The sequence below is a fragment of the Pteropus vampyrus genome, unplaced genomic scaffold (assembly GCF_000151845.1).
Source record: "Pteropus vampyrus isolate Shadow unplaced genomic scaffold, Pvam_2.0 Scaffold123, whole genome shotgun sequence".
Lineage (NCBI taxonomy): Eukaryota > Metazoa > Chordata > Mammalia > Chiroptera > Pteropodidae > Pteropus > Pteropus vampyrus.
This window is the reverse complement of record NW_011888904.1, coordinates 3,992,736-4,006,993: the sequence shown is the minus strand read 5'-3', so window position 1 is coordinate 4,006,993 and position 14,258 is coordinate 3,992,736. Positions and strand designations below refer to the sequence as shown.

Sequence of the window (14,258 nt, the reverse complement as noted above, 5' to 3'; positions counted from 1 at the left end):
AATTATCTCCATAAGCCAAGTCAAACTATCCTAGACATGATAGTCACAGTGCCACTATATTTATGGCACCTTCAGATTGAAACTATTCAAGTCACAATATTTTCTGAAAGGTCATTGCATGTTCTTCCTCAACCACAGCTGACTAGCCCAGAGATGACCCAAGGGCACCTAATCCACAGATTGTTCAGCGACCCTATAATTGGCCTGGCATGAAAAGTTGACCTAGACTTATTAAATTTTCTCTCTTAGGAATAGGAATTGAAAAATACTGAATAAGGTGGTTAGTGGTAAAAGTGAAATTAGGTTTTGATAAGAAAGAAACCACAAACTAGCAAGAATTTCAATGATGAGGGACAGGCACCATCAGGTCTATGAAGTTATGAGGAAGCAGAAACATGGAACCTAGTTCAAAGTTGAATGAATCAAGGAATTAATAAATGAACAGATAATTTTGATCTAAGATATCTTTGAGTGTTTTGGTAGCCTCAAAACATGACTGATTATACTGAGTCACCATCATTAATACTCTTGATTTTTGTTTTTTAACCTATGCTGCGGATGGGCTATTTTTTTGCATCCTGTGTGTCTAAGTTGGGATATAGTTCAGCTTTGAGTAATGAAAAAAGTCAAATAACAATGGTTTAAGCAAGGAGTTAATTTCTCTCTTATGAAAAGTTTAGATATAAGCAACCCATGACTGAGAGGTTAGCTCTTCTCAACAAAACCCTCAAATACCCGGATTCCTTCCAACTTACTTTTCTACAATCCTTAGGAAGTACCCTTATCTCCATAGTTTAAGGTAGCATCCATATTCCAGATATAAGGTGGAGGGATGAACAAGAAGAGGTAAATGACACTGGCTCAAGATAGTTTTCTGGAAGCTGGGAAAGTCTTATACATGATTTTGGGGTAGAAATTAAGGAAAATATCTAAGTTGTACTTCTAGAGCAACACCAGAAATAGGGATGACACTGGAAAGAAGTACAGCAAGACAATCTATTAATGGAGCTAAGCAAATATGTGGGATCCTGAAGCCCAGGCTAATGTAAAAATTGGCAGAATTTGAAGATATCTCGAGGAGGTCTTTATGGAGTAGGGATTTCAAAACAATGCCTCTTAGATCCTAAAGAGAAGAGGCCACAGATAACATGTGGGTTACAGTACAAATCAGACATTCTAAGACCAGCCCTGCAAGCTATCCTAAAATATCCCCTATCATGATGCTACTCTTGATTTTTCTCCAAGTTGAAATTTCTACCCATAGAGACACTCTTTGGGGCCAGACAATAATAATGTTGTCTCTAGAAGGTTGCTGTCAAATGCCATCTGGAAGGAGAGAGTGGCAGAGAGGACATAGTAACCAGATAACACTTTCACTTATATCCTGTTGACCAGAACATACTGCCAAGACCACCCCTAGCTGCAAGGAAGTCTGAGCAACATGTTTGTCCTGAGTAGCCACGTGCCTGGAAGATATTCTATTTCTATATAAAAAGGCTTGGCAGCTTCTTATAAAGTTAAATCTACCCAGCGATTCCACTTCTAGGTATTTACTCCAGAGAAATGAAACATGTTCGCACAAAGACCTGTAGGTGTCTCAGTTTTGCAAGATGAAGTTCTGAAGACTGGTTATAAACCAGTATTTGTGCATGTATTTGACATCACTGAATGGTACACTTAAATATGGTCAAGATGGTAAGTTTTATGTATATTTTACAATTTAAAAGGGTCGACAATTAACATCTTGTATTATCTTTGTGCATTTAACTTATGCCCCTTATTGAGCCCTGACTTTCCTGCCTCCCTGTCCATTCAAAGCAGACTTTTACCCCTTGAGTTCCCCAGAGAAGAAACAACCCTTTCTTTCTTTTTTAGCTAACCACCTATATTTGAACTCATATGTAAGATGGTGCTTCACTATCTCATTTTTTTTCTTGCTAATCATATGTTATCGCTGAGGAAGTGAAGGTACTGCTGAGAAGCAGGAAGGTTTGTCTTTTAGACCACAATGGCACACTTAGATGTCACAGAAAATATTTTATGCATGAACTGATGAAGTAAATCACGTGAGCTGCACATTTCTTTTTTTTTTGAACCATCAACATACACACAAACATATTTGCACTTACTCAATGTACGATGTTTGGGATAGCGTTGAATAAAAGTTACATTTGCATTGCCCACAGAGAGGGGTTTCTAAGCAATGTAGTAGCGATGACTTCAGCAAAAAGGCAGAGTACTGATCAATCTTTGAGAACTCTACCACTGATTTTTGTAAATTCTGGTCCACAAACAATTAGTATCCCACCATCATGATATAGAAATAGTGCCTTCATATCCCTAAAGAATACATTTAGGCAACAAATTGTTAGCTCTATTTAAGTTATATACAGTCAAAGAAAAACAGTTTCATACACTGTGTATTTGTATCTCATCAAAGCACCCAACAGTGCTTTGCCCACAGGAAGTAGTCAATAAATGGTTATTGAATTTAGAATGTTCTTCTTTCAAATCAGTGAAGTTTAATATATTTTCAATTGGAATGCTTATTAATGTTTTTCAGCATTTGTAAGCCTTTAAAAATCCATTAGATGTGTTTAAGTGTTCACATTAAATACTACTATATGCGATTAAGAGAATACTGTTAAATGAAGCATGCTTATTCAACACACCAGTAGCCATTGATAAAATGTAATTTAATTTAATCATTTAAATTTACACTGTTAATGTACAAGAGCATTTCTTTCAAACCACAGGTTAACACACACTAAAGAGCAATGCTGTTTGAGGAGCAGAGAAACTCTGGAAAACTCTGCTGTCTGAAATAAAAGCAAGGCACTCTCCATTAACAGCTGGTGGATTCCTGATTTCTGCCCCCAGAAGGCATGTTCACACTGAGAGAGCTCTTCCACAAGGGAAGAATCACCTGCTTTAATTCTTGCTGTCCTCTTCTGAGCTATTTGGTCATCCACTCTGTATAAACTTGTGTGTCAACATTAAGACAAAAAAAGAGTTGAACTGATAGATGACTTGGGAGGCTCTCATAGTTGTAATAACTATGGAAGACAGAAGAACACTGGCTATAATTTTATTTTCAGCACTAGTGTTTGGACCTATAACTAAAAATCTTTTTCATCCCTTCCAACCAATCGATATCACTACTAAAAAGTTTTTTCCTTAAATCTGTAAGGTGTAAAAATAAAAAGTAACAGCATTTCTCTGGAGCTCTGTTTTTTTTTTCTTTTTCAGACATGACAAAAAAACAAGGATTGACTTTCCAATACTAACAGTGCACAAAAGGGTTATGTATGCACAATACTTCTAATTTATTCAAATTCAATTTGAATTTGGTCTGAAGCTACCTTTTATGACATGTTAGTTTTCCTGATATTTAATAATGTTTATTATGTTTGCATATAAGCTCAAAACATTAATGCAAAAGTACTACTTTAATTATGGTTATCATCAGGTAAAATGTAAGTATTAGTGGTTATCTTTAAAAGCCTGTTTTCCTATAAATACAGTAAATTGAGTAAAAAAAAAAATCTATGGAAAGAAGAATTTTGTCCTAATCTTGATTCTGGTACTAGCTATTTGAACTTCGGTAACTCTTTACCCTTTGCTGGGCCCCAGTTTTCTCCTCTATGAATTTCAGCGGTGCGGGGGGTGGGGTGGACTAGTTGACAAGTCAAGCCCCTTCCAAGTCAAACATTCCAAGATCCTATTATCTTGATATAAAAATAATAATCTTTCATAAAAGCTCACAAACATAATACATGATCAAATATCAGAATGACTCTTGGAAAAAACATATATGATTTGCTATCTGGTTTATCCTTTGCAGCAATAGGCAATTCATTTGGCATGTTTTTGATTGTATAATTTAATGACAATATAAACAGTATAGTTTTGTTACTTTTCCTTTAAAAAGACTAACGCAAAAATGAGTTAAAGCTAACAAAAACTACTGTGACATCCATTTGACATTCAAAGTTTGTTTCTTAGCAAAATGGCCAAGGATATTTTGACTTGATACAGAATATATAATATAAAGACTTTTAGACTTAAAAATCTTCAAACATCATTTGAATTTAGCAAAACATAAGCAAAATTTTAATATCAAAGTGCTAAACAGTACTGCCTTAAAAGTCACTGCAAATGAACCATAAAATAACTGCATGAGAATTAACATTTATTGTACAAATGGTTAATAAAAAGACACATTATAAATATATATGTAACCTGCTATATTTATATATATATTTGCTTATTTAATTTCTAATTGGTGTATCCAAGTCACTGTGAACACCCCATTTAAGTACTCTGTAACTCAGCTTCCAGGAGCTGGTGGTCTTGCAATAAATACAGGCAAAGCTATTACAGTATAACGTGCATACAAATGTTTATACAAATAAGGACACTATGCAACAAATTATCTCATAGTAATATGGCATTAACAGTATAAACATACAAAAGGGAGTACGAACACGGAATGTTGAAACGCAGCCCACTAATCCTTTCTAGTACTTACATTCATACTATTTTTTTAAAAATAAGACTCGCTTGCTCTCCAAAATTGTCTCTTCAACCGATAACAAAAATTAAGTTATATATATTAAAAAACCTTATTACCCCTGGTGTTTACCCTGTATGATCCAGTTCCTACTCATTTGCACGTACTTATCTAGGGATCAAACATTTGAGACTCATCAAACGCTCCTGGGCTTCTGAACGAATGTGTCAGTCAATTGCTATAACTAAAGCAAGTTTAGGGAACTCCGGCAGGGTTGACAGAACACAACCAAAACAGTTGTATGCAATCCACCTTATAATCTGAGCTCTCTTTAGGACAGCTGGACAGTCAGGGCAGGGATCTGGATCCATTAAGAATGGACTGAAATCTTGGATGGACCATACCTCAGAAGGGTTTTAAAGGGCAGGCGGACAAAGCCTCTGCTAGGAAATTAGCATGTGTCATTTGCTAACATAACTGCCTCCTTATTATTTCCATATAAAATAAAGGAGAGTTAATAAACAAGACTTAGTAAGACAGCACTTTAAAAATTGCACTTGTATATGGAAGTGAACAGCCATTATCATTTTGCTATGTCTGATTGATAGGTTATCCTCCATCTTTCACCATTTGTTAAAATAAAGGAAGAAAGAAATTAAGAAGAGGGAATTTCTGCCTTGTTTGCACCACATATGTACCCTTGAAACAGGAAGTGTATTCTAAAGGGATCATCTCAAGACACATCCTACCCTGGCGAACAACCCTCGGCTGTTCTTGTTTTTAAATACAAAGCAACTATAATTGTATTCCCCAGAAAGTTTTAAAACAGTTATATTATCCTCTTTTTTTTTTCCTGCTGGGATAGCATCGTCCAAAAGTGCTTTGTTAGCAATTTCTTAGAAAACCTTCATGAACTATACCCCCCTCCCACCCTGACCCCAAAGCCTAAATATAAAACACAACCCCAACACAATACTCTGCAAGTTTTCTGGCTTTAGGTTGTAAGGAAAAGTGCCAGAAAAAAAAAAAAAAGTCTTTCTTTTTTTCAGGAGCTGCTTTTTCCTCTTAAGAAAAGACAGGAATGGTAAGTGTCCAGACCCATCCCTCTGCTGCTTAGCAAGCAGGTGCTAGCAGATGAGGCGGCTCCCTGCTCAGGCTGCTCCTACTCAGAAGGGCAGGGTGTCCAGGAAGAGCTTGTCAATGATGGAAGGTGGAGACACCAAGTCTTCCAGCTTCAGGTAGAAGATGCGCTGGAGGCCCAGGGTGCAGATCTTCCGCAGTTCTACCAGGGCACTTAGGACCTTGGTCTCAGTGGACTCCAAAGCCTGTCCCTTACTCTGATGGTCTTTTAAGCTGCTTGTGATCTTGTTGCATAGCTCCTCCACTCTCTTTGGTTCTTTTAACCCATGTCGTTCTGCAGAGGCATAGAAAAGTGATTTTCTTAAAGCAAAAGTCATCAGAAAAACAAAGCAACTACCCGGACATTCTTTTCTTCTCTTGCTGTAAATAAAAGGAGGCTCAGGGACCAAGAGATCTGGATTTCTCCCCAGCTTGGCTAGTTGTGTATGAGCTGGTTGAGTTTTCCCTTCTCTAAAAAAAGATTAGCATTAATGATCTCTAAGGTTCCTTCCAGTTCTGATGTATATAATTATACTAAAGTACAGTCATGAAAATTTCCAGCAGCATGTCAGTGGCTTGTAACTCACAGATGGCTTATCTCAATGCAACACAATATAGAAAAAGGACACTGGACTTGGAGTCAGACAGACCTGGGTTCCAGTTTTAGCTCTGTCACTTACTAGAGGCGTGACCTAATCCCTCTAAGGCTCAGTGTCCTCCTAGGAAAATGGGGATTATAGGGTGGTAGATACACAAGTCTTTGTTGTACTCTTCTTTCCTTTCTGTGTGTCTTAAATATGACACGTAAATCAAAAGAAAAAGTGTAATTGCAATAAAACCCACCTTACAGATTATTGTGAGGCTCAACTAAGATGAATGCTACATGAAAATGTCTTGTCAACTGAAGAGCACTACATACATGGTACAGTCAGCACCTAAGACAATGCCCGACACACAGAAATAGTTGGTAACTGTAGGGTCAAACCAAAGGCAATAAAGTTCCCTAATTCCCAAGCTTTATAGTGTATGATTTTGCTTTCCCCAGGAAACTATTAGCTAATCAGCCCAGATGCAAATCTGTCCTTTATAGTTTATCTTTACTAAATACATAATCCCCTTGTTTCAGTCTCAGAAGAAGCACCCAAGAGTGAATTTCAAGAGTACCAGCCTGCAATGGTGTTCTGTCTAAAGTTATGTTCCCACTCCCACCTCAACCCCGCCACCAAAAGCAAAAAAAAGCAGACTGCAAATTCAGCAGCAAATTTCAAGAGCTATAAAATGTTCATAGCCTCTGACCAAGTAATCCTACTCTTGGGAATTTATCCGAAGGAAAAATTCAACAGAAGGATAAAACTGTACGCATTGGAGACATTTGGACATAGCATTATCTACTTTAAAAACTGGAAAAAGATAAAGAGTGGAAGAATAGGGTAACTGTTGAGTAAAAAATGATACATCCACATAATGGAAGATTCGGTAGACATCAGAAAAGGCAAATACTAAGACTATGAAGCAACATGGAAAAATATATAACATCACATTAGAGAATAGAATATAAAATGGTATCTAAGCTGTGATTACACCTTTGCAAAAATTATTTCTTTATATAGAGAAGGATGAATGAAAACGAAAAGTGAAAATACTTATGAGATTGTCAGATAACCCCTTTCTTTTAAAAATTTCCAGGTTAATGTTAATTGTATAATAAACAACGTTAAAATAGATTTGGTCCTTTGTGAAGCCCTCTAGCAGCTGTAACATGACCAGCCATCTTGTTGATAGTACATTCTATTAATACTGAGATATATCAAATTAGTTCATAATCAGGGAGAGATGTTTTTCACAGAATAAAATACCAATCCATGGATTTAGGCTTTCCCTTCCTTTCAGTGCCTCATGTCTTGCACTATACTCCAGATCCTATATTCATTATCAGGATAAAGAAACTGAGCAATGTGTTGCCTGGATTTTGGGAGGGGTTGATTATGAAACCTTGCAACCAGATTTTCTCATGGCCAAACTCACAAAAGATGCCCCAGAGTTTTCCCTGCTCTCCAACCAGTTGTGACTGCTCAATAACTATGGCAACCATTATTTATTCAGTGAATTCAAGTAGAGATCGATACCTCCTGCCAGCTGGATCAACCCTAGGCCTGGAATTCCTTGAGGAATTCAGAGGCACTCCTGTTAGAAGCCAAAGGCACCTTCTTTGTTGTTTTGAACAGCTATTGGATTTGTGGCTTCTTCACTTTTTCAAAAGGGCTGAGATAAAATTCAGTCTCCATGCAAACTACTGCCAGCAGCCAGCAGATTTTCAAATCACTAGGGAGTCACTAAGTGTCTAGGAGCTTCCTAGTAATTTGAAATTCCTCAAAACCCCAATCACTGACATCTTACTTTAAGGGATCCCCTTTCTTCTTGCAGCTTGGTAAACATGGCTGCAAAGCTGATATTGAGCGTTCATAAATTCTGGGGGAAACCAGACATTTGGACTTGCCCCCTTCCTAGAAAATTATATACGGATTTTAGTTTAAGATCTTTGTCCACCATGAAAAACAAAAATAGCTTCTCAATATTTCTTGCATTTTGATTCACATAATTTTTATCCAATACTTTAGTATTTTAACTCAACTCTATGTATTCAAAACTCTAAAACACAATTTATAGAAACGGTTAAGTAACGGATTTATGTCATAACCATAGTACATGTGAATTGGAAAGAATCTGAGTCATTTAGTTCAAACTCCTATCTAAGATATGACTCTTCACTACAAGATACCACAGAGATTGCCTGACACGAGCCAGACTAGGAGTTCATTATTTCATCATGACAATAAAAATATGTTTAAAAGCACTTTCTATTACATTCTTTTACCTACATTATTTTATCACACCTTCACAATAACCCTTTGAATTAGGCAAGATGAAGATGATCGTTATTTAAATAGGTAAGAAGGCTAAGGCTCAAAGTGTTAAGTGACTTTTTCATGTTCAAAATTAACAAGTGGTTAATTTCTTTCACTCCAAGTCCAGAGACATTTCTGTTATACCAGGCTGCCCTGAGCGTTGTTTTAGAACATTTCTCCTCATCTTGAGATGATCTCAGCCTCCCTGGAACTCTCTCCTACTTTTTGTGTACCTAATTAACTAATTGATTAATTAATTCTTTCAACACATATTTATCAAGTACCTATTCTGTGCCCAGCAATGTTGTAGCCACTGGGGTTAGAGGAGTGAACAAAACAGACAACAGATCACACTTCTAACCTGTGTGGTGTTAGCATCTAAAGACAGTGTTGGATGCCTGTGGATTTTAGCTATCCACGCCATAGACATCTCTGCTAAGGGAGAGAGGAAAGGAGGCAGGGAAGAGGAAAAGAGAGAGCAGGGAGTGAGATGGGGTGAAGGAAAGAAAGAGGTGGGGGAAGAGACTGATTGAGTGAAATGATAGAGCTATTTAGGTCTGTGCTCTACCTACTTAAAATCTACTCATCATTAAATCACAGATCAAATATTTCCTCAAGGAAGCTTTTCCCTTTTTACTCCCGGTCTGGATGATGTTCTCCTATGGCATTCTATTTTTTCTCTTTGAAAGATATAACAGGTTAAAATCAGATATTTATGTGACTTTTGCCTGCCTCCTCCTTGAAATGTAAGCTCCATGGGGACATAGACTGTATTTGCTTACCATTGTTATCTCTAGCACCAAGCCTATGTAGATAGGTGATACCCAATAAATATCTGTTAAACGAATATATAAATGGAGGGTTAAGGACCTATAAAATATGATTAAATGGATATTAAATGTGTAGGTTGCTCAGAATAAATATACAAGTAGAGAGTTATTAAGAAGTTAGCAACAGTAAAGAACTTTACAAACTCTAAAACCTACATCAGATGTTTTGGAACCAGATTTCCTGCCTACAAAGCCTAGCTCTGCCTCTTATTAGCTGGGTAGCTTTGGGTCTGGGTCCACATTTGTAAAACAGGGCTCATAATGGTCCGACTCATCGGTTGTTGTGAGAATTAAATGAATTAATACATGTGAAGTATTTGAAACAGTACTTAGCATATAGTAAGTACTTAAATATTAACAAGTATCCTCTGTGTCCCAAACTCAACTTGTTAATTGCCCCTTCAAATCAGCCACACCTCTCAGTTGACCTATGAATGATTCCACAGTCCTTCTCATCACTCTCATAATCGTCTCTTAATAATTCCTTCCCCCTGGCCCATCATATTTAATGTACTGCAAGAACTTTGGTTATTATCTCTGTGATGTTCCTTGCATCTGTCTCCTCCTCTCAACCTCACTGTTCCTGCACCAGGTCTTCAATATCTGTTACCTAGATTGTTTTAATAGCTTTCGATTTGTCTCTCTGCCTCCCGTCTCTGCTATAATTCACCCCAAGTACTTTTAAATCTATTTACTAAACAACATTAAATAAAATAGCACGTGTAGAGAGCTCTTGGCACAGTGCCTGACACCGAGTATTTTTAAATAGTAGCTATTATTAATTTGATGGGATCCCAATTACCAATAGCTTCCCTTATCCCTTGCTACTTAAGTGTTGTCCCTGGACCAGCAGCAGCATCATTCCTTGGGAACTTGTTAGAAATGCAGAATCTCAGCCCCCTCCCCCAAGACCTACTTAATTAGAATCTGCAGTTTAACAAGATGTCCAGCGATCTGCATGCACATGAAAGCTGAAGAAGCTCTGCTTTAGTCAATCCTAGTCCCCATAAGATGCTTGACCCACCCAGTCTACACCTAGCATTCGTTCAGTCTCTGTTGGTAAACCTTATTCTCCAAGGCAGGAACTCATTCCCCATGGGCACTTGTTCTAATTTTAAACAGTTTTGTCTACTAGAAAGTCTTTCTTATACTCAGTGAAATTTTGCCTTCTTACAGTTCTCAGTTCTGCCTTTTAGGCTCATGTAAGAAACATTAAACCCCCTCCCCTCAAGGCAAGAAGCCAGGAATGAGGAAAGGGATAATGGTACCATCAGGAGCCCCAATGAGAAAAGCAACTCATCTTTTTGAGCAGGTCTCAGGGCACAGGTCAACCCAGAGACAACAATAACACAGGTTCAGCCAAAGAGGAAGGAGAAGAGGGCTCCGGGGGAGAGATGTGTGTGTGGCTCAAACACCAACAAACAGGATTTCCTGCTCTGAGCTCCACTCCTTTCTCTGGGAAGTCATCTCACTGCTACTTCTCATGTGATATATAACATCCTTTACTGATGGGCAGTCCCAGAGGCAATGAGCCCAGGCCAGTCACGAAGCCACAAGTCAGCAGGCAGCTTGTGCTGAGGCTGTAATAGCGCTTTTCAGTTTGTCTTCTCGATGAGAACACAAACTTTTTGAAGGTAAGGGATTGTACGCCTGTCACATAGCAGTTGCTTTATTAATACTATTGAATTAATATGAATTGAAATATAGTGGTTCTCAGGAATTAGTTTATTTTCTAAACACAGAGTGGTGGACTAAAAGTGATTAATTCAGATTTTCCTAATTTGGGAGACTGTCTGATATTCACAATTAACCCATTTACTCAACTAATATATGCCATATGCCAGACATCTTTAAATGCTAAATTATAAAGATGAAAAGACTCTCCTTGCCTTTAAGAAACCTGTAGTCTAGTTGGAAAAGAGAGACACAAAGAAATTACTTAATATGATGTATATATGCAATTGTAGGGATGCATGAATATTTTTTATAGATTCCGAGGGAAGAGAGCAGCTAGCTCTTCCTGGAATTAAGACATAACAGTCAGGATAACAATAATAATGAAAGTTTGTCTAAATTTTTTTCCTGAAAAGTACATTAGCTCATTCGATCTTTAAGAGAAATATGTAGAAAATGAGAAAACTAAGATTCCAAGAGGGTAAAGAACTTGCCCAAAGTTGCAAGTTGAAGACTGGAACTCAGATAGCCAATCACCAAATCCCATGACAAACTCCCTGCCACCGCCCCCTACCTTAAAAACAAAACAAAACAAAACCAAAACACACACACACACACACACACACACACACACACACACACACACACACACACCCATATTGCCCTGCCAAGTTTTACATTTAATTTTCCTTGCAATGTGGCTGATGGCTATATTTGATACAAAAACAAGGTAACCAGGTAACCATTTAGAGTGAGCAGAATTCTGGGAAGACAGGTGGTGGAGGGCGAGGCAGGATCAGCCATCTGCTTGGTCCTGCCAGGTCACTGTTTCATTGCTTTCTGCCCCTGTTCTACCTTCTTTCTTTTCCTCAATCTTAGATTTTATGTTCCAATAAGACCAGGAAAAAGACTACAGGCAGAAAAGAAAGGAGTCATTTTCTCACCTGACAGAAGACCCAAATAAAGAAAAAAAAAAAAAAAGCTACGGAAAGCATTCTTTTAGTATAGTAATAAGCAAAATGGCATTTGGGCACTCAAGATTCCCTTAATCATCTGGTCCAAAACTGCCTTTCCAATCTGATATCCTTTTTAATTATATGAGAAATGGATTTTATTCTGAGGTCAGGTCATAACACCAGGCCATAAGATAAATATCACATAGAATCATTTTTTCCCCTAAAAAAATCCTTTGAATTTCCCAGAAGTGCAGCTCTCATCACCAGAAGTAGAGATTAGGATCCAGAGTGGATTCACTCTCATGCTCACTCCAGGACATACAGTCATTGAGTATAACAGTCTATACTCTTTTAAATTTTCTTTTCTTGCTATTGAGATTATATACGTGATTTAACACATATATAATGCAACTCCATTGTACTTGTTTTTCCCCAAAGTATGCCAAAGTGTTCCACTGCCATGCCCTTACTATACTGTTTTCTTGATCAGGAATGTCCTTCTATATCTTGCCATGTGTAGACGCCATTCATGACCAGTACCATCTTTCTTCCTTACCCGCCAAAAGTTAGCAGTGATCTGGTTTTCTCCAGCACTGACTCTGTCCCTTTTAAGGACGTGAGCACTAACCACCATACACAGAGTTCATTACATCCTAATCATATATGACTTCCTAGTAGGCTGTATGCTTTCTGACAGAAGAATTCATGTATGGCTCATCTTTGCATCCCTAGAGACTGACACCGTGCCTGACATATAGAAGGCCCTGAATATTTATATAATGAATGGATACTTACAAAATGGTAGTTCCACACAAATTTTCTATTTACTTATTAATCATTATTAACTGCGACTAGATATCACCTCATTGGTACCCCATCAGAAGCAAAGCATTTCTATTACTCTTATGTCAGAGATGTGGCACTGGCAAAAGGGAATGGTTAGGGTGAATGAACTGAGGACCTAAAAACATCTGACAACCACAACCGTGGGGAACCCCCTTTTACTGTAGGGAAGGAGAATGATCTGAAAGAAACCATTTCCTGCCCCACCTCACCACCTACTTTTTCACATAGAGAGAAGTGGAGGAAGAAGAAAAAAAAAGAATTAGAAAAAAAAGCCATGTTTTTGCAAACTACCAAATACTGTCCAGATTCTTAATAATTTTCCTGGAAGCAAGACTGGTTAGACTTCTAAGACCCTATTTCCTTTTCATGAGTTCTTCTCTGTGGTTTAGGAGCAGACAAGTTTGGGACATATTTTCTGAAGCCAATAGCCCAACTGATATTCCACAATTACCCTTTATGATCATTGGAGCTTATTCAGAAGTGAAGGTTTCACAGGAGCCCAAATTCAAATGAAAACTAATATCCACAACAATGCACACTGCTGTTTCCCATACATCGCCTTTTCTGCCACTTCCTGATGCTTTCACATATTTCAACCCCCGCTCCCAACTAGCAAATCACAAAGAGAGTACTGTGAGGTCCAGAAATGAGAGAAGAGGGGATTATTTTTCTTGTATGTTATAACCACAGCACCTATAACCCACTCTGCACAGGCTGATAGGACTGCAGACAGGAACTGGAACTACCGCATAAAAGACTTGGCTTGTTTTAAGTGCAGCTGAATTCTTTTAATATCATTGTCCTTCGAGCCTCTCTCAAACATCCAAGGAGATATTCACCAAACATACTGCCTTCTAAAGCCATCTGTTTCCTCATACCGCTGACATTGATTTGGGACTACCTGGGATTCTCAAAGGGAAGAGGAAGGTATGTGCCTAATTTGAAGGAGTCCCTGTCACCATCCCTCCAGGACGCAACGTAGGTGGATTGAGTGCCTATTCTGAATCCAGTTTGGCTATATCACAAACCTAATCCTTACTGCTGCCTCATGAAATAGATGTTATCATCTCTATTCTACAGGTGGGAAAACTGAAAATCGGAGTATAAATAAAATGCATTATTCAATGGCACATACTTATTAAATACAAGATCCCAGGTTAAAACCTGGGGGTGCTGGCAAAGTCTATGCTATATCTGCCATGCCACACAGCCTCCTCCCTAAGCAAGTCTCCACATAAATGGGATTGGGCTAACCAGCTATAACTACAGGATATACGGCAAATTAGAGTCAGGGACAGGAAATGACACCACCTTCTCTTAATTCCTACTCTGTATTCTGAACACTAAACTGCCCAATCTTTCCAAGTTGGGACTGCCTGGCCTTATAGTTGTCTATTAATTTCTACTCAAAGAG

General features: G+C 38.0%; 1 protein-coding gene across 3 annotated transcripts in view; it reads right to left on the bottom strand.

Annotated features, from left to right (window-relative positions):
• Nucleotides 1-4,408: 4,408 nt before the first annotated feature.
• NR4A3 (nuclear receptor subfamily 4 group A member 3) overlaps nt 4,409-14,258 on the bottom strand; it is a 36,708-nt gene continuing 26,858 nt past the window's right edge. For all 3 annotated transcript variants that reach the window (XM_023534265.1, XM_011366251.2, XM_011366252.2), the window contains one exon: nt 4,409-5,927. In XM_023534265.1, the coding sequence (XP_023390033.1) occupies nt 5,680-5,927 (248 nt within the window). In that variant the 3' untranslated portion in view covers nt 4,409-5,679. The remainder of the gene's footprint in view (nt 5,928-14,258) is intronic.